The sequence below is a fragment of the Drosophila simulans genome, chromosome 3R, assembly GCF_016746395.2.
Source record: "Drosophila simulans strain w501 chromosome 3R, Prin_Dsim_3.1, whole genome shotgun sequence".
Taxonomy (NCBI): domain Eukaryota; kingdom Metazoa; phylum Arthropoda; class Insecta; order Diptera; family Drosophilidae; genus Drosophila; species Drosophila simulans.
Genome location: NC_052523.2, coordinates 23,107,118 through 23,130,451, shown reverse-complemented (window position 1 = coordinate 23,130,451; position 23,334 = coordinate 23,107,118). Strand labels below are relative to the sequence as shown.

The 23,334-nt window shown below is 42.0% G+C and overlaps 3 protein-coding genes across 7 annotated transcripts in view; 1 reads left to right on the top strand and 2 right to left on the bottom strand.

The window, feature by feature from the left end:
* LOC6729795 (aminopeptidase N) overlaps nucleotides 1-15,854 on the bottom strand; it is a 29,043-nt gene extending 13,189 nt beyond the window's left edge. For 2 of the 4 annotated variants that reach the window (XM_039295412.2, XM_016177631.3), the window contains exons 1-4: nucleotides 15,688-15,854; nucleotides 15,062-15,146; nucleotides 6,517-7,158; nucleotides 5,379-5,414 (exon numbers count right to left, since the gene is read on the bottom strand). In XM_039295412.2, the coding sequence (XP_039151346.1) occupies nucleotides 5,379-5,414; nucleotides 6,517-6,541 (61 nt within the window). In that variant the 5' untranslated portion in view covers nucleotides 6,542-7,158; nucleotides 15,062-15,146; nucleotides 15,688-15,854. The remainder of the gene's footprint in view (nucleotides 1-5,378; nucleotides 5,415-6,516; nucleotides 7,159-15,061; nucleotides 15,147-15,687) is intronic. The other 2 variants (XM_039295413.2, XM_016177630.3) reach the window with 1 other exon arrangement.
* A 2,787-nt stretch (nucleotides 15,855-18,641) lies between these two features.
* On the top strand, nucleotides 18,642-20,764 carry LOC6729794 (DNA-binding protein Ets97D). Its single transcript, XM_002105063.4, has 5 exons — nucleotides 18,642-18,842; nucleotides 18,920-19,034; nucleotides 19,097-19,166; nucleotides 19,222-19,936; nucleotides 19,996-20,764. The coding sequence occupies exons 1-5, from the start codon at nucleotides 18,779-18,781 to the stop codon at nucleotides 20,424-20,426; spliced, it is 1,395 nt and encodes a 464-aa protein (XP_002105099.3). The 5' UTR covers nucleotides 18,642-18,778; the 3' UTR covers nucleotides 20,427-20,764.
* The window catches only part of LOC6729792, a 29,005-nt gene continuing 26,211 nt past the window's right edge, over nucleotides 20,541-23,334 (bottom strand). For both annotated transcript variants that reach the window (XM_016177629.3, XM_016177628.3), the window contains exon 3: nucleotides 20,541-22,071. In XM_016177629.3, coding sequence (XP_016036480.2) covers nucleotides 21,080-22,071 — 992 coding nt within the window. In that variant the 3' untranslated portion in view covers nucleotides 20,541-21,079. The remainder of the gene's footprint in view (nucleotides 22,072-23,334) is intronic.

Here is a 23,334-nt window from a genome sequence, read left to right as displayed (position 1 = left end):
TATAGTTGAGGATATGACAAATGTTTGTAACAACACGAAATGTGAATGAATTTTAAGATAGTTATCAAGTTTACCAAGTTCATTCGATACAAACGTGACTCACTTACGTTTGCTCCAAATTTATTTTTAAAATTCCGCCCAAAGCACTTAAACAGTTAATTCTAAATTCCAGTCATATACCTTGTCCAAAGTTTACCGATCACTTTGTTACATTATGCCAGGCACAAACTTCCCCAGCTGAAAAAATGACAAATTAAAGCACTCAATTCGACACTTTGCCATGCAGTTTTCGAGTGCGGCTAATTTGTAAATTAAATTAGCGCTCATTCCCATTTGGCCAATGCGGACGATGACTATGACGCCACCGGGCAACAAAGCAGCCGTCAGTGTTTTTTAGACACTCATAAAACTCGCACAACCCAATTTTAATTAGCCGGCCAAACCACGAGATTCAAGATACAAAAGCTAAAAAGCCGCTCATGCAGCTCGTGGGTGAAGCTCCTCTGAAAAAAAAACACTTTGCATGTCCACGAAATGCCATAAAAAAGTGGACGATATAAAAGCAGTGGATTTCTACCTGGCGAGAATAACTACTTCAGGTTGAATAAACTCCAAAACTACCAAAAAAGGGTAGAAAAGCACTTCTCTGTTCAAATTGTCAGTGGCATAGGCTTAAATTTTATTGAGGGGTCTTCATAGTAGCCCCTTCAAGTCACTTCACTGCCTTGAGTTCTAAAAAACAATTCCCTGTTTTAATTATCAACGACACGTAACCCAAGTGAATGTGGCAAAAAAAATTACTTAATTTTTTACAATTTTTCGCAATTGATAAGTAGAGAAACGTTGCGTTTTTCTACAAGTAGTTTTGATTGTTTTATGGCATGCAACAATTTTGATGAGTTTCTGATTTGACGACTAAATAAATTGGTTGGCGTTTTTGTTATAAATCGCTTAAGCGTTTTACAATTGCTGGCATATTTGCGAGTCAACGGAAAATTATTCATTCATAAAAAATACATTTAAAAGTGGGAGTAAAATGCTGAAATTTATGAAAGATTTTACAAAAGTTTAAAGGAAAATATGTGCGACCTTCTGGGCTTCAGTAATTTATTTTATAATATTTCTAATATTTTATTTATGGCCAATTGTTTTTGGAATGCAGTTTGCATTTTGATTCTTATCGAAAGTGAATATCTCACTTGGACCCACCCACTTTCCATCAAAGTAGATACGCCCATTGTGCTTTTCCATATCAGATAATTAAGTAAATTGGCACGTAATTTCGTAATGTGCATAAACCATAGTTTTGTATAATTAAATAGTCTCATCTTTTTTGTCCTTGATGGGCATTAAGGTGTCATCGTATATAACCAATCATTTGCTCGTTACACACGCTTCTTGGCATAAATATACCTAAGTTATTATTTACTTTCAGGAAATATTCGCATTTTAAATTATGGCTGCACACTGTAAACTTGACGTTTTGTTTTGTTATTTAGCTCTTGTTTTTTATAAAGCTCATTTAATCGGTAGCTATTTGGCTGTCAGCCAAATTATTTGGCTCTCGTTTTCAGCTGCCTGGCAGTGACATTGTCACGCCTTTTCGGTGAAAGTATTTTTGAAACATTTTGCTTATAATTGCCTGTCAGAAATGTGTGCCTTAAGTTCCACATTAGCTCAGATCTAAGGAAATGCTGACCCGATATGAGTAAGGTTTCCGCGAAAATGATATACGTAAGTGGCTTTAGCCAAGTTCTTAAGATCTCGCATGTGGATGGGTGGCTTATCCAGGCCCTCTGATCCACCAGATACACTCGCACTTTCGACATTGGATGCTGTTTGATTTATCGCTGTCATTTATCCACTGCCACGAAAGGGGCAGCTAATTTGAGTTTAATGAAGCCCGCAACACCTCAGAACATACATTCGAAAATCCAGCATCTATATGCGATCTCCGCCCGAGGGCTTGTCAGTGTCCAATCGTCGAAGCAGCCTACGCCACACAGCCCAAGGTTTTTTTTTATTATTAAAAAAAATTGATTAATTGCCAGGGGGAATTTCCGTTTATTTTCTTGCTTTTTTGCGCTGGCCTACGGATGCCAATTATGGGAATTTGGAGTAATCCAATTATGAGTTGTGTGTGGGTGGCAAATTCGATGCTTACTGCGATCCAACTACAGATGTATCTGCACTTAACTTCAACCAATGTCTGTGTATCTACACCCTGTCATTTATATTGAACGATAAGAATCTGTTCCGCATTATGACAAACGTTCGTCTATGTCTTATATGCAGCTCAGGTGCCCAGAGGCACCACAATTTATCTGACTATTAAACGCCAATCTAGAGGGGCTTCAAATACGTGCCGGCTTTTGCAGACTGACGGATAGCATCTTGCGCCTTCAACGCCGTTTACTTTGATGCAAATCCAACTCTTTCAATCCCCAGTGACGGTGGCTAAGTCACGAGCTGCCCCTGGTCTTTTGTGTTGGCCATTTTGGCTAATTTCGTTCGAGAATGTTGGTGAAAAACCAAGCACAAACACAATTTTGCATGCCAAGAGCGAGCTTGAAATCTACACCGAAAATCACTTAGCCCCATTTAGCTAGGCAGACCATTAAAATAAATTATTTAATATTATTATTGCCAATAAAGCGGCTAAATAATGTGGCTGAAAAATGCTTAAGATTTGACAGGCAGTTAGTCTTAGGCAAGATAAAATCGACAGCAAATGAATGGCTCGACTTGTTCTTAGCCCGCGAAATTGGCAATGATTTACTCGGCAGACGGACAGCTCAAAGTTGACTTCCTATTTCGCAAGTTATTTGGCCAAAGTCTGATGACTACTTCTCCACTTTCATATGCATATGCTTCAAATTGGCAACATTGCCCCCAATAAAAATCATCAACATGGCTGCGCGCATGCGCACAAAACTCAGTTTCTGCTGACTAATAAAATTAAATTTGCATATCCACATGAGCATAGTTTTCATTGCTCGCAATGAAATGAAACGCCTTAGATGAAATATGTCAACAGCAATTGGCGCTACTGCAAATTGATTTCAATTGTATGCACAAGAGCTGACGTCATTTCCACGACTGTTTTGCCGCTGCTGGTTGTTGGTCAAGTCGATAAATGTTCAGGGCCAAAACCGGCTAAGTGCACTGGGAAAAAAGCTAAGACTTGCTTTAATATACCTTAAATTTAAATATAATAGCAGCAACTTGGTTTCAAATGAGTCATTGTGAGTGAGAAAGTATCGATCGATATATTTAAATATATTTTAGTTATGTATATTATGTTTATTATGTTCCAGTGTTCAAAACCGGCGAGGCGCCAATGCAAATAAACACGGCGACTTGCGAAGAATTCCGTTGCAAGTCGAACGAGGAGCAGGCCAAAAACAATTTAAATGCAAATCACGTGTTCTTCTTAATGCAACCGATCAATTGGCCAGCGATTGTGGCCTGAACTTGGACCACAAATGGCGTTGGAGAATGCAATTTTCCAGTGGCCAATGAAAACTGACATTTCGAGGAAATGGGGACAGTAAAAGTAAATAATTCTCTATATAGAAAATTGTGCAGCGAAATGTGTCACTCAAAAAACAATTGATCGTACAATTGAACGTAAGTATAAATCACATATTGAATGGCCCATTCGAATGCCGACATTGAGCAACCTGAGATGCATTTTCCATGTCGTGTAATTGAACACCTTAAACGATTTAAAAAAGAAAAGTTTAATGCCCAAGCCAAGTTGTTTGACGGCAATTCAAATGTGTTGCTGGCCCACTTCAGATCTCTTTATATCTGTCATAAGTTGGAGGTGTTAGGCTTAACGCCTTCATTTCAGCTGCTTAGCGAGCTTTATGCAAATTTTGATAGCTTATCAGGCCTCATTATGTAAACAGTCTCATTCTTGGCAGCGCAATGCGCAAAAGGTGAAGTTGATGGCCAAACAGGCAAGGGATTAAATATTATTCCAGTCGAATTCTTAATACTCTTAATATGCTAACTAACTTTAGTAGTTCTGGTAGTTGAAACACATTAATAGCTCTGTAGATCATTCGATAATTAGCATCTTTAGGTGTTTGAATTGTTCCCATTTAATGATTAAATATTCATACCCTTTTCCCAGGGTATCTAAGCCAATATCCGGTGGGGCACATAAACTTTGGGGCATTGGCATTTGTCATGCTGTCGTCATCGTTGGTCTTTTATTTATGTTCTTACATATAAAATGTATAGTCCACGGACCGCGCAAGGTCACAAGGTCAGTTTGAAAGCGAACCGAGCATGACTAATTTAGTGTTTGATTTACAGCATAATTTCTTTTGTTTACAGCACGTTTCCAATGTCATAAACGCTGCTGGCAAACATAGTTTAATTACAATTTAATGGCGCACTCAGATGTCTTCATTAAACCATTTGCGCAGCTGTGAAGTGTGTTTATGTACCGAATTCAAGAGCAAATAAATACATAAAAATTTCGACTGCCATCAGCAATTCCTGCGAACTCGATAAACATAAAAAATTAAACTGTTTTTTTTGGCTCCGCGGAGGTGGAGTAGAGCGACTTTGGCCAGACAAACGATCCTAAGAAGATATATGAGATTTTATGCTGGCGCAAAGAATCGAATTCCAGGAATAAAGTTTTGGCATTCACAAAACCGGCAATTTATTATCGTTTCATTTCGCTTGCAGTCCTTAAAAACCGAGATGACATCATAAGACCGTTTCGAAAATAATTTTCAAACCGTGAAAGACGTGACCGCGTTGCACTTTTGACGCCACGTACTTGAAGACGCCGCTCGAGGAACTGCAAAAAACCGATAATTTATGACAGTTTTTGCCTTCTCCCAAATGAATATTAATTGAAATCGCCCAGCATCCGCTTGAAATTGAAAGACAGACAGCCAGTCAGTTTTGCCTTTTGTGGAACATTCAGTTGTCAGCGAACTGACTACTTACGTTTCCTTTTTTTACAATATAGATAGATAACTTTTAGATATAGAATATTCCTAGAATCAAATATGATGGGCATGACCAATTTGGTCTGTGATTTACATTCTCTAATCCGCTTATGTAAATAAAACAAAGCAAAAATAGAATGCGACATTGGCAGTTGTGGCGTCACAAGATTTAAGATACATATGTATATAGTGTCAGCGACCGATTGCGATGCCCTACGAAAATGGGGGATTCACTGGTGGGCAGAACGGGTTTCAGTGCTCAATTCCACCCATATCTCAGACTTTAATTGGGCGTCATCAAAGTGGCTGGCCCTCCTCCTCCCATTCAAATGGCAATCCAGTTTCCCCATAATTATGCGTGTGTAGAACAAGTGATTATATATGGAAGATCTTTCAATTTACCTGGACTTTCCACGCCCATTATGGCGTCAGAATCCTCTGCAGCAGGTATTTGAAAGAATTCGTTGATTTTTGGATTAGTGAGATGCGCTGTGACTCAGTCAGGTAACGTAATTGTCTATTTCTATTAGCCAAAGTGTTTGCCAAAAAATAAAAGAACAAATATTGCAAATCTAGATGTATTGCCTCAGTGCTCTGACTAATGGTGAGTGAAGTGTCTGTTTGAATAATTTGCATTTGCATTCGCATTCGCATTGCATTGCTGATAAATTGCAGAATTCGGTGTCACTGTGCAGATCTCATCGTTCTTTTGAGATTTTCGAAAATTCGAATTCAAAGTCAAACATCTGTCGGTGTTTTGCTGAATGAATGCTGCATTGTGCGGGAAATATTTTTAGCTATTATAGGTGAGCTTATCGCTTAGAAACCACAAAATGAATGAGCAAATTCTCGTATCTATTGTCGAAAACCGTCATGATGTAAGTGTCTATATGGCGTCTATATCCTATATACCATATATCCTATATGCACTGGTGGGCGGCTATGAATAATGAAATAAACATTTCCCAGTAATTAACTTTACTTGGTTTTCGAATAAATCGTGCAAATGTACAAAAGCCAGACGAATTATTTCTTTGTCAAAAAAGAACTATATAATTTTTATGTTCAATTTTATCGAAATAAATAAGCCAAGAATTCAGAGCTTGAATAATAAATATCTTTTTATATATGTCAACTAAATGTATTCATACGAATTCAAGTGATTTTAAATCTTTTTAAACGATTTTAAAGCAGCATAATTAAAAGGCAGAAGCTGTTTCAGCCAAAAAAGTATACATATTTTAATCTAAGCTTTCATAATAACCAAAAATGATAAATGTAGCTTAATTAGGAAACAATTTCTCAATACTTCTGTAATCTTCAAAATAGCTTAGAAGGTAATTTGCATGGGATTTCATTTACACTCCAAGCCATTTAGCACTCAAAGAAATAAGAAGAAACTGGCCTAATGAAATTCAATAAATCTCGAAGCAATCGACAGCATTTCAAACTCAAAATGAGAATTGCAACGAGCAAAGGCATTCTGGAGCATCGCATGGCACCCACTTGAGTCCGCGGACTTGATTTGATTGCAACTCACCTTCGTTGACGTAACCGCCCTCCATGGTGCCAAAGGTGTACACCTCGCTCCGGTTGCGATTGCCTCTGGGCTGGAACACTTTTTGGCCGCGACCTACGTCTATGTGGAGTCAGAAGTCCAGAAAGTGGTATGGGGTTGGATGAGGAGTGATTATGACCCAAGCGATCTGGCCAATGCACTCCACACACCTCGAATGGCTACGAATCCAGATATCTGTGTTGCAATGCGTGCGGCGCGCTTTTCGTTCCGCGTTCTTCGATTCTTATTTATTTTTGTGCCAAGTATTCGTTTGTCTGGCTATTTATTACAATTCATCCACAGATTGCGGCACCAGCAGCAGTGCTCTTCAAATATTGCAGGCCTGGCCTGAAAGATCTATGGCGTGCAAGTGGCCGGGCATCGTGTGGATCGGTTCTCGGCTGGATGGATGCAGTGTATACAAACAGTCTAGTCCCACTGTCCCACCAAGTGCGGAAATGTGCTCCGCGAGCAATCTATCTGCGCCAGTTGGATCGGCGAGCTGCAACTTCAGCTGCGGCTCCAGTCAAGAGATTTCACCAGAATTTGCATGGGTCCACGGCGGTATTGTCCTCGCTTTTTGGGGCTTGGCCTCCTCCTAATAGCGATGTTGTCTTCTTTGGCCTGAAAAGAGTTTGGGATAGTATCAAACATGGAAATAAGTTAATGTTCTCCATCAAATTGACCAAAGATAAATGGTGACCTCGCATTTGTCGGGGGTCAAAGTCAGTAAATCACAGCGCATAAATGCAATCTCTGGGGCGTGGAGTCAAGACCTTTGACTTGACCCATTCAGTGGGAAATTCGCCTTGACATTCGCGCTGGAAAATATTTGATTCATCAGCTCTGTCCTCTAAAAATAGCCAAACAAATCGCGGCGTCTTGGAATATTTAGCTCCTTCATTTCCGTTTCGCTTTTCGCTCAATTACCCTTCCCCTTCGAATTTTTCACGCATCTGCATGGTTGGCGCCCACGGATTTGCGGATTTACTTTTGCTTTTATTTGTTCGTTGTTTGCTTAAAAAATCTTTCAGCACATAATATTGTTGACAAGTACACAGGGAAAAAAAGAAGCCGAATGATAATTGTATTGGTAGTAAAATAATATTACAATCAACCGATATCATAGTATCTTCAATTATAGATCCAATTAAGATTTCTATATTTTGAAAGTCATAGATAGTTTATTAATCACTTGGTGAAGTTAAACTCTTTCTGTAAAAAATCTCGAACAATTCATGATGTCACTTGGTCAATGTTTGTGCCGTAAATTGAAAACTAATTTATAATGCAAATACGAGCAGCGAAAAGTCAATAAAACCGAAGGAAAACCAAATTTGTTTATCGAAAGCCTGAATGCAATGGCTTGCTTTTTTTGTTTGTGATCGTGTGTATATTTTGACAATGATTAAGCGGCAAGTTCAATGTCAGAAAAGCGAAGCGAAGCGAAGCCCAAAAGCGGAGACCCAAAAACGAGTATTGAATATCGGCGGAATCATACTTGTTTGGTTTATCCAGACGAAATCGGAAACAAACTGCAAAAAAAGGCAAAAACTGAATAGAGACTGAAGTCGAAGAACCGCACCCGATAAAACTTCGCCACGAACTGCAGAGGAACGCGACTCCAAGATACAGAATGAAAAAAGGAGGAAAACAATCAAAATACTTTACCAAAAACAGAAACGAAAGATATTAAGTAATAAAAAAAATAAATGGAGGGACAAACAGACAACGAAGGGCCATCAAGTGAAATGGTCTTCAATGGATTCACACTTGACATTCATTCGATTGGGCGCCAAGAACACAAGAACCGAACCGACTCATTCTAGTGCCAAAAAAAGACGAGTTCGTCGTAAACTTTCAATTTTTGGACCGACTCGCTGGGCGATCAATTTTATCGGCGGAACGAATTTTAATTGAAGCCACAGACCGCAGAGGGAAAAGCGGGGATTCTGAGCGATTACACGAATACTCGTACCATTGCCAGTGTCTGTGCGTCCGTCTCTAACAAGTCGCATAATTAAACTGGCATTTGATTAATAATCATTGAACCCGCGGATGACCCGCACTTCCCACTGCTAGATATTTTGTGGTTTGTTGGAACAATTAGCGCTTACATTACGCACTTTAGATCGACATTTATTGGGTTAAATCTGAGTGCGCAGCCTTCGACGGCCCCTACACAAAGGCAAAATTGGAAAAGTGCTTCAATTGATGTTCAATAATTTTATTGCTTAACGAGTGTAAATATTGAACGCAAAGGACACTCGTTCTACACTCGCTACGGGCGCCATCAATAACGAGTGGAGTGTCGAGTTAATTGCCAGCACACAACTTGGTAATTATGTAATTGTCATGGCCTTGTCTTGGGTTATTCATGGGTTATTCATCGCTGATTCCCCCCGCCTTTTCACTTGTCGTGTGACAATGACAAGGGCTTTGGGTCTTGTAAATGTAGCATTGACCCGAGGTCAGAAGTGCGACAGCCAAATCTGCACAAATTTCGGTACCAATTAGCGACTTCGCACTGGCTCCGCTTCTAATGACTTAATAGTTTCCCAGAAGTCAGCTTTAATAACCATAAACATTAGTATGCATAAATTGTTTAGTTCTTCTGCCGCACAGTCAAAAAATATACATTTTGTGGCTACTGTCAATTGTTTCCATGGCAGGTTAGCAAATTGCGAATTAGCAATGCAAATTATTGCTCATGTCAGGCATGAGCACTTAATAATTTATCAGTCTTTATGGCATACGAAATACGAAATAACCATTCTGTCAGTATTATTATTACAGAGCGTTACAAACGCCCACAATTTTGCGGGGGCAACACGGCCAGTGCAATATTACGTATACGTAAGCGCTGATGACGGATCATTAGGTTCAACTTTGGGTAGACTAAAAAAAAAACCAATTAAGTGAGACCGCAAGCCAAACAATACAGCAAAACCCAAGGGGATATGGCGAATTAATAGCACTTTTTGCTTGGTGTTCATTTTGCCTTACGACGACGTCATTGTTGTCACTTTTCGCCGCGGCTTCTGGCCGAATAATATAAATAAGCAATTTACTCACAGCTCAGAAAACACAACAACAATGGTCCAGAATTTATTTTCGTTTCGCTTTTGTCAGGCGAATATATTCATAGATATTATTGAGAGTAAATAACGAAACTGGGTCAGCGCCAGCATCCCACAGTGCGGCGTCAGAGAAATACTTCACCGCACAGATCAATCATATTTTGTGAGTAAAAACAAAAAAAAAACAGCAACTACAAAGGCGCCAATTGCTAATAAGCCATTGCGGCGCACGTGTCGTATGCGTAATATGAGCAATCGTTTTACGAGCCTCCATTAAAATGTAAGTTCCTCGCCTAGAGTTCAACGCACCCTCTCAACAAAACTATCAGCTAAGAACGAAAATATTAATTATTTGAAAGATTAACCATATGCCATAAGTGAACTGTAAGTACTTCCAAGAAAATTAACTGAAAACGTGCTGAAAATTAGCTAATTTGGCAAACAAAGTGATTATAGAAAATCGATGATCAAAATGAACAACATGTTTTGAAGGTTATAGAAATTATAAAGAAATATTTAATCTGCATACTAAATATAATCATTTTTAGTCTATACTTTTTTGAAATTTTCTGAGCAATTTCAATTTCCAGGGTACTCAATAATTCGATTAACGCTTAGCATTCCTTAGTTGCTAAGCCGAAACTATGCGGAATGGCATTTTAATTGAACAGACATTTGCACATTTTTGGTCATTGAAATTAGCCAATAAACATTTTTAGCACTTTGCTGAATTTGGCTAAGGTGTTGTATTTCCCGCATATGTTGGCCATAGAATGCGGATCTACAAATAGCGTTTATTTGTTCAGAATTATTGTTTGATTCGGCCAATTTCAAATAGCTGCCTTAGTTTCGCTCGACTTTTCCGCGTCTACGTTTATTTTGGCTGTCTATTTTTATAGGTGATCCGATGAGTGGCCACTGGGCAAGCAACCTGCCATTGCCACTATCGAAGGAGCCGTAAATCATCCGAATTTGTATCCGTATCCATATCTATTCAACTACACTTGCTATGCGAACGTGGAGCTTTTATCGGCTCACCGTTGCCGGCGAATGAAGCGTGCGCTCCAATTTCGTGTTCATCGAGTGGGTGAGCTGCCGTCAAAAGTCTCGGTGACATTCATCGTTGTCACTTGTGTGCTGTGGTCACTGGGGGGTGGCAGTGGGTTAATGCCTCCGAGCTGGACAATAGTCGTCTATTTTTCGGCTCTATTTGTGGAGCCCAGTGACGTAAGCCCAGTACCGTTTCAAGGTTATTGGGGCTTTCGGTCTCCAAGTCCATCAACTGGCATGAGTTGCACTCGATGTTGATGTTGGCTTCGAATGAACACGAAAATGTGTGGGCTAATTACAGACCGGCCATCTCAATGATTACTCATGTTTATCATGTCTAGTAGCTTAACTAATATCTTGGATTACATTTAAGATCATATTTAAATATTCAATGAAATTTACTTTCTTGATAGCTGGTAAGCTAACCATGAGCTCACTTCCTCTTATTGCTATCTTTTTGGCCATATCCACAGCAACATTTACATGAGACTAACAAAAATATTTAATTACCGTGGTGAACTGAACGTAAATCACTGCATATAGTTTTCCTATTAATAGTACATTCTTGAAAGTCACTTAGCGTATATGAGTTAATTTTCGCAAAGTACACTTCCCTTGCTATCTCGGCTTAAACAATTACATGAGATTACAAAAATATTTAATCAACGCGATAAAATTAAAAGCACACAATCTAATAAATTGCGATGTCTCCATAAAGATAGTGTCGCACTCCAAAGTTGATGTCATGGCTGTAAAATGTAAAGGTGTAAGTTTCGCTTTTCTCCACCAACTCCAGCGAATTCTGGCCTGCTATCTTGAGGCGGAAAACTCCGGCTTTCCATCTGCATGGCGTGACCAGGTGATGGAAAATGGAAAAACACACCCACAATTGCAACGCAACCTCCCACCCAGAAACACTGTGTCATAATTCCATGGCACGCATAAAAATTTAACGCCATTGCATGTTGGCAGTTGAGCTTATGACCCCTCATCCATTTGATGGATTTAACTACAGTATGTATATGATGGTCGATCTGATGGCAACTTGGTGCACTTTTCGGGGAAGTCCCCATTCTATTCCCACCCCCCAATTTCTGTTGTTTTTTGTGTCAAATTAGTTACGCCCTGTGTGCTGCAGGTGGTTGTTGCTATTTTCGTCTGTCCGCTGACCAAGTCAAATGTAAATGTCAAATGCTTGTGACAGCCCAAGTTGTCAGTTGAGTCAGTGCTGGTAATGAGAAAAGTGCCGCCTCATTCATGATTATGTGAATATTTTCGAAACACTGGCTTCCTCACCTTCTGTGTTATTATATTTAAACAAAGTGTTGTTTGGCCAAAGTAAAAGTTACTCTACTTTTTATAGCACAATTACATACAAATAATACATCAAATGAATGAATTTCGTTTAGTGCACATGTATTTTTATAACTCTGAGCCCTTCCCATTCAAACCCCCATTCATCTTCATTCACTTGGCTGCCCTCGCCATTTGCATTTGATCTTTTGTTTTGTCATCTGTCAAATGCACTTGCTGACGTCACCGAACTATTAATATTCATAACGCTCGGTCCAAGTCAAAGGCAATTGGGCAGGAAAGTTATCAGGCCGCCGCCTTCCTTATCAATCATGTGAGGCCCATGAATGAATGAATTTTTGCGCTCACATATTCAGTATTCACTCTTATGCAGTCGGCTGTGCATATATTCATATATATTCAAATATATATATAGAGCTGATCTGCACACGTATAGCTTAATGGCAAACAAATGCTTTCTGTTTTCTGGTTCTTCAGGCCAACGACAAGGCATTTTAACGATATTCGTTGACCTTGAAGGTGGCAACAAAAATTTAAAATTTTTATGCCTTTTCTACGACAGCTGCTGTAGTTGTTATTGTTCTTTTTGTTGCGTGCTCGTTTGATATTGCATATAGAGTCTCGTGTGTGAATAATTTGTGAATAGAGGCCGCGATAGTGAGAGTGAAAAATGTCGAGCTAGTTGGGAAATTCTGCCACACCCACTGACACCCACCCGCCCACTAGAAATGAAATGGGTGGGCGAAAGAATTTCTCACCTCACTGTGCACTTGAAATAGTTCTGTTTGCTTTTCGGCTCTCTCGCTTTTCCATTTTCCATTTTAATGAGCATAGAAACAAGCTGCCTCCTCTAATTGTTGTTATTTTCGTTGCAGCAGCGCCACAATTATCATTTGTTCTTATCAAATGACTCATGAAACTAGCAACAATTTCCCAAAGGGGGCCCCAGCCTAGACAGAAATAAAAAACAAACACAAAAAAGCGTATCAACCGACGCAAGAAACCATTACATATTGCATTAAAAGGGCAGACCCGTTGGTGAACTGGAAACACAATCGAAAGTTTTCCATATGTTTGAGGTGGAAATGAACAAAATAGAGATAAGAGGAAAGTTACAGAAAATCAAGTTGTATTATTATTCATTAAATAAAATAGGAAATTTGATTTCATTTAAGATATAGGACATATTTGTACTTTCTCTTGTAAGAAAATCGTAGAGAAGGGTATGATATAGACCAGACTTTCCCATCCTGCCCTTTCACTTCCCTTAAATCCCGACAAGGTGCGAAACCACAAAAAGGTAAGCCGAATCCAATTCAAAGGGGGGGAAAATCGACGGGAAACCACAAAACGCAGCAATCAACCAAAACTCCATGGGTGGCATGCATACATGGGTGAAAATATGGCCTGAAATTGGAGTGGAAAAAGCTGGGACGCCCTATATATGTATGTGCGGCAAATGCAATTATGCAAATGCAGCGCAAGAAGCCATAGCGGTTAGAAATTAAATCACACAATAATAACAATCAAGAAGGGGTTAAAAATCATAAAAACATTTAAATTGCCCGAATAAACGTGTGGCGATTCAACTAAAATGAATTGAAAAAACGCGCCAAAAGCGGCAGTAATGTGAAATCAATACCCAAAAATTTGGAAGGGTGGATTCCTGAAGGGGTAGAAGTATAAGCCATATAGGGAACTTGATCTTTTTTCTGGTTTTTTACATAACTACCTGAGTGCGAAACCGAATCTGCAGCCGCCGATGAGCTCATGCCCAAATGAAAACTTAAATAAACAGATAAGGGAGCCCCTCGCATCAGAAATTACAATGGAGAGCGGATACAACTAGCCCCTTTTATGAGGTGTTCTTTTTTTTTCTTTTTTGGCGCACTCTTCAACATTGTGAGTCGCTTATCGCAGGACTTTTATCTAATTAAAGTCTCACATATGCCTGGGCTGGCTGAAATCTGATTGTAGTAAGGCCGACAAAATCGCTCTAGTGTTAAATTAAAAGTGCTGTAAAAGCGCAAAACAATCTCCAGCGAGTGTCCACTGTACTTGATTGCCGCCTGATTGGGCACCATTGAAATCTAATTAATGCGAAATGTGCAGCGAAAAATTAACAAAGGCAAATATATCGAGTGGGCTTGGTGTAAATATAGTTTATAACATTATACTTGCAGTGGCTTTTTAGTCTCGCAAAGTAGTAGGCGACCCATTTACCCAAAGGCTCGAACATAAACTGCCTTTTTACATGCACAGTAAGAAATTTATGGTAGTCTTGGGCAATTTCTCACAAAAGATTTTACTGAAAAATTTAACATGCTAGGCATATATTTTGATCTGTGATAAAACATCAAACAGCATGTCAACACGGCATTATGAAAATGTGATATTATTCATAAGAAACATCTATAAAAATGGCACGCGGCATTTTTCATTCCCAAGAGAATGAAAATATAATATATTTTCCAAGATTATTGAATATTTAAGATTATTTAACAAAATCTTAGGAAATTGAATGTTTGGAAGGGAATTTCCGGCAGTGGATTAGCAGTGGACCCACTCCAAATGGCCAAACAAGTGGTGCCCGCTGGGAGCCGCCAAGTCTCTGGTGAGCAATGGTGGTGCAGGTCTGGATACCCACGCCACTTGGGGCACAAAAAAACCCAAAAGAACCAGAGAACCAAAGAACCACCCACGTGCCGCTTTTAAGCGCCGGCTAAGAGAGCTTGCTGCCACTTGTTCGGCGTTGCATGGAAATGGAAAACACTCTCGTGCTGTTGCAACACGGAAAAGCGGAAAATGCTGCCGGCGATTAAGAGAGAGAGAGAGAGCGCGAGCACAGGAAATTTCCCAGCTGTTTCAAGGGGGCGGTGGGTTCATTTCACAGGAGGTGAAAAGTTCAAGCACTGCAGCAGGCAGCGTCCTTGGGAATTCCAGCTGCTGTGGAGCACTCGGAACCGGCATTGCATTCGGCCGAAGGACACCTTCCCCGCAAAATCAATATCTGCCCGGGTCACTTCGGATTCACATGCTTCCAAAAAAAATCCAAAATCAATTCAAACGATTGCCAAACTCACCTCGTTTGATTTTTCCACTTGGCTGGCACAACACAATTCGTGGGCTTTTCCTACAGCTTGCTGTGCATTTTTCAGATTTTTCAAGCTGTTTTCCAAAACGAAACAAGAAATTGTAGTATTATATATTTTTTAAATTATATGCAACTTTGCAGCGTTGTTCGTTACACTTTGATTGCTGATAGCGTGCATTTTGTGAGTGCGTGTGTGCTTTTGATTTGGATTTGTATTTTGATTTTGCTTTTGATTAGAGCGAAGGGAAAACGAATACAAATCGATGGAAACCGCCTATTGTTGTTTGGCCGCCAGGGGCAATGTCACGCAGCTAAAATTGTGCTGTTTTATTTATTTTCGTTACATATTTTAAATTTAGCCCGCCGGTCTTTTGTTCGGCCGTTTTGGCTATGAAAGAAGTTGAATTTTAAATGCTACAACGTGTGTGTGTTTTTTTTTATTCATGTATCTGGCTAACTAGTTTTCAGCCAACGCTGAAATTTTGTTCTAAATGGCAAACAAAACGCCCACACAACAAATTCCGCCCACTTTGTTGTTAGTGGCAAAAAGGCAACAAAAGCGCACACGCACGCTCTCAAAGATAAGAGCATAAAAAAGTCACAAAACTTGCGTACTTAATCAAATAAGCGTTATAGCAATCGCTTTTTGGCCAGAAACAAAACTCGCGAGCGGTCGGCACTTTTATTAATTCTGATATTTTGGCAGCACCCGCGCTCCGAAAAAGCAAAACCGTCGCGTTTCAATTGCGCCACAAGACTGTCGTTCAATATTGAAAGCGATGCGAGTTAAGCACCCAGCCAGCCGACAGCGAACATGTTCGAGTTCGAAGGCAACCGTTGCTTGCCGGTGCGAACCGTCGAACTTCGAACACTCGAAATAAATTCTATTTAAAGGTTCTAAACATTTGTAGAATCCTTAAATGGATAACAATGTTTATTGTTTATAAAAAATGGTTAATATTTCAAGCGAAAATGTCAAAGCAAATGATTTTAGACATACATCTCTACGGTTATTATTATTTATATTTTTTAATACCCTTTATTCTTTGAGCACCTAATATTTTTAAGTGCATAGTGCTCATGTCAACCTATATTAGTGTGTATATCTTTTGCTAAGTAAATCATAGCACATGTGCTTATAAAGGATGTGACTGTCTGAAAGTATAAATATATATCTATAATATTCTTTATTATAATCAAAAGGAATCTTACAAGTTATTCACACTTTACATGAAACGAGGATGGAAAATTAATTAGCAATGATACGAGAGATAGATAATAAATATCAGCGAATAAGCCACAATGAATCACAATTGAAAGCAAATCAAATGAACAAGTGTTGGCTACCATAATTTGGCCAGTGGTGGTGACACAGTCGCGGAATATTAATGAATCCCAAATGCAGAAGTGACTCAATCCACGAACGGTGAACTTATAATATCGGAAATAGCCAAAACATGATAGAAAGCCATACAAAAGCCATTTAGAGGACCATATCCATGTCCTGTTTCTTGAGCAGCCACTTAAACGGTTCATCAATAACGTGACTGCACTGCCCTCAACTGGCCAATAAATAATGCAGACTTGTTTCGAAAAACCAATAGCAAGCGGGCCACAAACTAGTTCATATCCTGCCCCTAATTCGAGCGAAGGTTTCTAGGTGCAGACCGAAAAAGCCACCATAACTCACTCGAAAAACCAATTAATTAAAAACCAGAAATTATGAAACGAGGAGCGAGAAACGGCCGACCGCCTTTGAAATGTCCTTGCAGCAATACCGATAGCGATAGCAATCCTTGGACGACCCAAATACTGGCCATTCAGCATGGGCCACGGAAATGCAAATTCTCCAAGTCCCGGGCTCTGGTGCTCCACTTTGCCGCTCCGCGTGGGAGTTGTCCCTATTGATTTAATTCCAGCCATCCAGTGACGCAATTCCGTGGAGTTGAACGCTCGGCCGACAAATAATCCAGAGGCGAAAACCCCAAGGGGTTGTTTTCCTTTATTTTTGGTGTTTTTATTTCGACGGTCCTTGGCAGCCGAATATATGGGAATTTCTGGCAGTCGACGGCGCCACAATGACTGCGCATAGTTTTATGTACGCTATTGGTTTTGAGTGAGTTTTCCACGTTGTCATTGGGCTGGTTCATCTGTTTGTAACCCCACTGCAGCTGGGTGTCATGACCTAGACAATTTTTGGGTCTGCCTAGATTTCTATCAGCGAGAAGGTCAATATATACAATATATACTGCATACTTAACGTGCAATGAGATAAGCGCTCATTAGCATATAATGAGTAATAAGGATTTGTGGGGAGAGAAAGATAGAAATTCATATCTAATAATATCCAAATGAGACGACTTTGACAATGACTCAACTTCAAATGGCTGGAAAGTACGCAAAATGAAACAAAAACTGACCTGAAGCGCCTGAATTTGGCCAGCTGGCTAATATTAGTCAACAGCTTGGCAAGTAAACAAAGCAGAGTGTTGGTCCCCAAACAAAACAAGACCCGCACTCTGGCTTGTTAGTTTTCCTCGTTGGCGGACAGGAAACGGAAGGGGAAAATGGAGTTGCAAGGTTGCAAAAATGGGGATGATGATGTGCCAGAACATTCGTGGAAGACATTGAATCACTTTTAGCTAATACCGAATAAAAATCAAACATTGTCATCAGCAAGATATTCGCAAGCAAATATCGTTCATCAACTGAGCCAACTGAGTCAACAGCATGAGGTAATGCTCCCAACTCCGGACTATTCAGGCCGGGAGCCGACTTTGTCCATATCTCGGTACATGGTACATGGAAAATCGCTTGTGTTAACAAGTGCGCTGTGCACTTGACGCTGTCCTCTGCTCCATAGCACAATTGGCATTCTTTGTCCCACCGCTTTGACCCACTGATCGTGTTACGGGGCATTTAATCAGCATTAGCTGAAAATGAGCAGCACTTGGCCACTTCACTTGCCTGTGGGAACACCCAAGTGCTTCCTAGTCAGGCCGACGCACAAACATGGCCAATTGTGTCGGCCAATTGAGTTCGGAACCGCAAGAAAGTGGTGAAATGATATCGCATGAAGAGCAAACCACTCACCCACAAGTGGGTGTCTTGAGCATCGACTTATTGTTGCGAATTGAATTCCTCAATTAATTTCGATGGCTTTTCTAGGAAATCACTTGAGGGGGCGAGCACACACTTTGTCACCAGATTGCTAATTTTTATAGATCGTTAGGCTTAAAATATTAATAGCCTGTGATGAAAGAAATTTGGATGGCAAGAATAAGTTTATTACGAGTTTTTGATGAATGAATTTCTGCACAGGAAAAGAAAACTTGAACTGTGGGAAAATATTTGCCAGTAAAAACTAAATAACAATTGTTGTTTTTCCTTTAAAAATATATGTTAGTTAGTTTTTTCATAATGAAAGCAAATATTGTATTTTACACTTGCTAACTGAAACTCATATTTACATTATTTCGAAACTCTTGTCATTTTTAAAAGAACCGCCAATGTTTTGAAATCAGATAGAATTGGTGGCAATACTGGCCCGTGACTATGCAGCCCTGTTCCAACGCCACTTAGTATTATTTGGTATTGCCACACCCGCCGCACACGGTCACACTGAAGATGCAACAATAAATCCACGAGACAAATTTGTTAAAAACATTTACTTAATATAGGCAGTTATTTGCGATTTTAAGCCGCGATGAACAGCAGCAATGACTTGTCGGACGAGCTAATACGCCGGCTCAGCGTCGGCGGTGCCCTGGGTAAGTGGAATAATGCCATTTTCCAATTGGGACGCACCTGTTGTTACACCGATTTATAAATTGTAAACAATTTGCAGAAGAAGTGATTGCCAGCGAAATGTTCGAAGATAGCATCGATGTGGAAACGGAGGCGGAGCCGGACGACATCATCATCGTGCACATGGACATCCGGGAGCCGCTCAGCATGCTCAAGTGAGTCTGGCTAAGATTACCCCACCATCTGCCGTACAAATAACCCTTATTTCTGCCCACAGATCACTTGTTGAGCAAAAGATAGGAGTGTGCCTGAATTACTACACCTTTTGGCTGCAGGACGCACAGGAGGTGAGTCTAACTGCGACATAATAAAGTGTTTACCTAAGCCCCCACTCTCCTGCAGCTGGAATCGCACAAGAATCTCGTGGACCAGTGCGTCAAGGGAGAAGGCCTGGTGCAGATCAACGTGCAGATACAAACTATTCGCAAGCGCATCAACATCGCCGACGTCCTGAAGCCCACGGAGGCCGCACTGGCTGCCTTGGCCGAGGAGGTGGTGGGTCAGCTCTCGCCGCCGGAAACGGCCAGCCAGAAGAGTTCCTCCAGCGAAAGCCCCATCAAAACCCCAATCAAGCGCATGCACAGAGAAGACTCCGAAGAGGAATCCGTTGAGTCCAAGGATATCAAGCCAGTCTTGAATTGGGTTCTGGACAGCAAGTTTAAGCGAGAACAGTTACGCCTCAAGATACCCGAGGCTGCCAACGAATGGACACACGCACACGTGACTTACTGGCTGGAGTGGGCCGTCAAGCAGTTCGAACTAGGTGACATCAACATGAGCGATTGGCAGATGAACGGTCAGGAACTGTGCGCAATGACGCACGAGGAGTTCAATCAGAAGTTGCCCCGTGATCCAGGCAACATTTTCTGGACCCACCTCCAGCTGCTAAAGGAATGTAATTTCGTGTCCGTAGTGCACAAACAGGCGGAGGAGCAGCGGAAGCCCAAGCAACCAAGAATCATGTCGGCCAACTCCATATCGACCGTTTCTGGCGGCAGCCTTTCGCTTGAACAGCGGATTATGCGGAAATCCTATCAAGCAGTCAAGAGTTCCGATTGTAAGTAGACGTGAATGTTACACCAAAGCTTAAGCTAACAATATCTACTTCGTTCACAGCCGTTGAAAGTACTTCAACGTCCATGAGTCCCTCAAACTACACTACCATCGGTTCCGGGAATAATGGACAAGTGCAGCTCTGGCAGTTCCTACTCGAAATACTCACCGACTGCGAGCACACGGACGTTATTGAGTGGGTGGGCACCGAGGGAGAATTCAAGCTCACTGACCCGGATCGAGTGGCCCGCCTTTGGGGCGAGAAGAAAAACAAACCCGCCATGAACTACGAAAAGCTATCAAGGGCTCTCCGCTACTATTACGATGGGGATATGATCTCCAAGGTGTCCGGCAAGCGATTCGCATACAAATTTGACTGCGATTTGAAGCTATTGATCGGCTATGATGCGAATGAGCTGTCCATGCTGGTCAGCGAGGGCAAGGCGGTGCCGGAGCGCGTAGCCGCAACGGAAACAATAACAGAAGACACGTGACATGGCGAGCTTAAGCTCAAGGAGGAACCCGACATACTCTGGAAGTACGAGGAGCCTTAGCGTTGGCTGACTTGGTCGGATGACGGCGCCTGGTTAATAATACAAATTGTTACATATTTTACAATCCTAAGGCACACGATTTTATTATCCATTTCGTATTCGCTAAGGTTTATAATCTCTGTCTACATAAGCTATAGCTATAAGTATCGCTTTTATACTGCTAATCATCTTAGTTATTATCTGAATAGTATTTCTATAGTGTGTATATTGAATATTGTTCGTTACATGATTGTTGCGATTTTTGTAAAATCCATAAAACTAAATTCATTTCCACGCGATTTCCATTTGCATTTGCTTTTGCTCCTTCTCCTCGGCATCGTTGTGTGTTGATGGTTTTGTTTGTGATTTTACGTGACTAGTTTGCTTGCTTAACTGATCTAACTAAGCTCTAAGCGTGGGCATTTAGCGGCTCCGGCTAAACGGCCTCCCAGTTAGCTTGTCGATGAAGTCGAAGTTGATGATGGCCTGGCGGAATGTGCACGCAAATGCTCCATTCCCCCAGCTGAACTGGCGCTAGACTCGAACGGCTAGCGCCGCCAGCCGGGGTAATACTTAGTTTGCATTAAGTTTTGAGTATGAGTTTTGTGATGCGGTTACAGCTCCGTGGTGATCTCGTCCTGCGGTCGAAAGCCCAGCTTGTAGAACTCGTCCTCCAGCCACAGCGAGCTGGCGTTGAGATCAGAGATGAGATTGCCGCTCTTCAGCGTGTTGAAACTGCTGCCGAAAGGATCCGAGGCCCGGGGCTCCTCGAACTCGTGCAGGCTGATCAGCGAGCCAAACAGGTGCAGCTTCTGCTGCGCCGAGGCACTGCTGCTCCGATCGCCGGCCATCAGTTCGCCCACTCCCTGCGGCGTCGCCGTGGGCGTCACCTGTTGCCGGAAGATGCTGGGCTGCTGCAGTTGCTTCTTCTTGTTCGGCGCAGCGTAGAGCACCTCGTGGTGGCCAGCACTGTGACCGTGTGAGGCCTGGAAGAAGTCGATGAGCTGGCCCACCTGGGGCTTGTAGCGCTCCAGGGCCTGCTCCGACCAGGCATACAGCCTGGACCAATCTGGCGGCGGGGCGGGTATCAGTTCGATCGGCCTGTTCAGCAGAATGAGCAGCTTGGCCAGATCCCGGACGATGGGCCTGTACGAGTTGGCAGCCGCCACTTCACCCGACAAATAGAGCTTCCTGATCTGCCGCCGGGTATCGTTCAGCATGGCCAGAAAGTACTCCGCATTCGGACGCATCTCGTTCAGCTGCCTCATAAAGTCCGCCCGATCCATGGTGTTCTCGTTGATGAGCTTCTGTTTGATGGACTTTCGCCGCCTCTTCCTCTTAACCAGCATCACGGCGACGGCCAGAAGGGACAGGCAAACGAGGAAGCCACCGAGAAGTCCGGCCAGTGCGGCCATCAGTGGCCCAGAATAGCCGGTGGGCACACACACCCGGCCCATGAACTCCGTGTGGGCGGACCACTGGTCCAAGTAGCCGGCGGGGCACTGATCCACGCACTGCCTTGTGTCCGTCACCAGGTACATCGGGCACTTGATGCAGCCCGCCTTGTTGCAGCGCAGGCAGTGGGAACTCGTCGTCAGCGGGCAGCCTGGGGAAGAGAACGAAGCAAAGGGAACTGGGTTAGTCACTCTGTGGGTCATTATGGCTCTCTCAATTAACGCTGATCAGCATAATTGCCCGCTCATTTGCATAGGAGCACACAAGTCACAGCACTCCCACAGACAATTGTCCACGCTACTGCCGACGAATTAAATCATTCCCAGACTTTTCGGGAGGGTGACTCCCAAACTACACTAAGCAAACACTTTTAAGATTAAGTCTTAAAGCTATTCCATAAATTTCCCTAATGAGTTGGTATTGAAAAGGCCAAGGAATAGAACACATATTCTAGATTCTCATGAACTGCAATTTATGCCAGTCAATAAGACGACGATCCCTAGCGAAGCCAGAGCACTTGAACCCTAACTATGATGTCAAGATCCGTCCGCTCCGAACACATGACATATCTCAAACATCTTTGTTTGCCATAGATCTTCGCATAGCTCTGCTGTTTTCCCTACGAATTCAAGGTAACGTCAACAAACAGTGTTTGACTTTTGGCTGCCCAAACCCAAACAACATTAGCATATGGCCACCCCTTCCGTGCCCTGAAAAAAGTGTTGGGCAAACAGAGGAGGAGATACATATACATATTCTAGGAAGACGACGAAAACTGGGAAAGTTCAACATGGTACCAGCACAGGCTCTTGCCAGCGGCGACTAAAACTTCGTCAAGATCAAAAGCTTGCCAAGCCGCCGCCAGTTTCTGTTGTCAACCGACCACGACAACCACGAAGACAACGACGAAGACGAGGAGACGCACCGAGACTCCCAAACAGGCCAGAAGTTGGGTCTTATCTGCAGGAGCCCCTGCCCAATATATCTTGATACTGGATTGCCAAGGAAAACAATAACATCGCACCACGTACGCATCCAGATCCCGTCGGTCGGCCCATTGCAATGCACTTGGCGTCTGTTCAGGTGGCTCAGCATCGTCATCATCAATGGCATTAACTTGTTTATGCGCTAATCAGACACACACATCCCCCAGGCGGGAGTTGGATCTGCAATCCCATACTCCAGATCCAGGCATGGATCTTGAATCTTCAATCTGGCATCTTGAATCCTGAGAGCTGTGGCCATGATCGCGACCATGGCAATGGCAACGGCAATGGCAATGGCATTGGCAATGGAAATGGCCAATTCCCAGGCAGAGGCGGATAATCAGATGTAATTCGTAATTGATATTGCTCAGTGGTCAGTTGGCCAGTGTTCTGTCTTTTGGTATTCCAGCTCGATCTCTGGGGACTGG

Coding starts and splice junctions, on each gene's coding strand:
- LOC6729794 (XM_002105063.4), top strand. CDS start 18,779: ATGAACAGCAGCAATGACTTGTCGGACGAGCTAATACGCCGGCTCAGC. Junction 18,843..18,919: donor CAGCGTCGGCGGTGCCCTGG/GTAAGTGGAATA, acceptor AACAATTTGCAG/AAGAAGTGATTGCCAGCGAA. Junction 19,035..19,096: donor GAGCCGCTCAGCATGCTCAA/GTGAGTCTGGCT, acceptor TTCTGCCCACAG/ATCACTTGTTGAGCAAAAGA.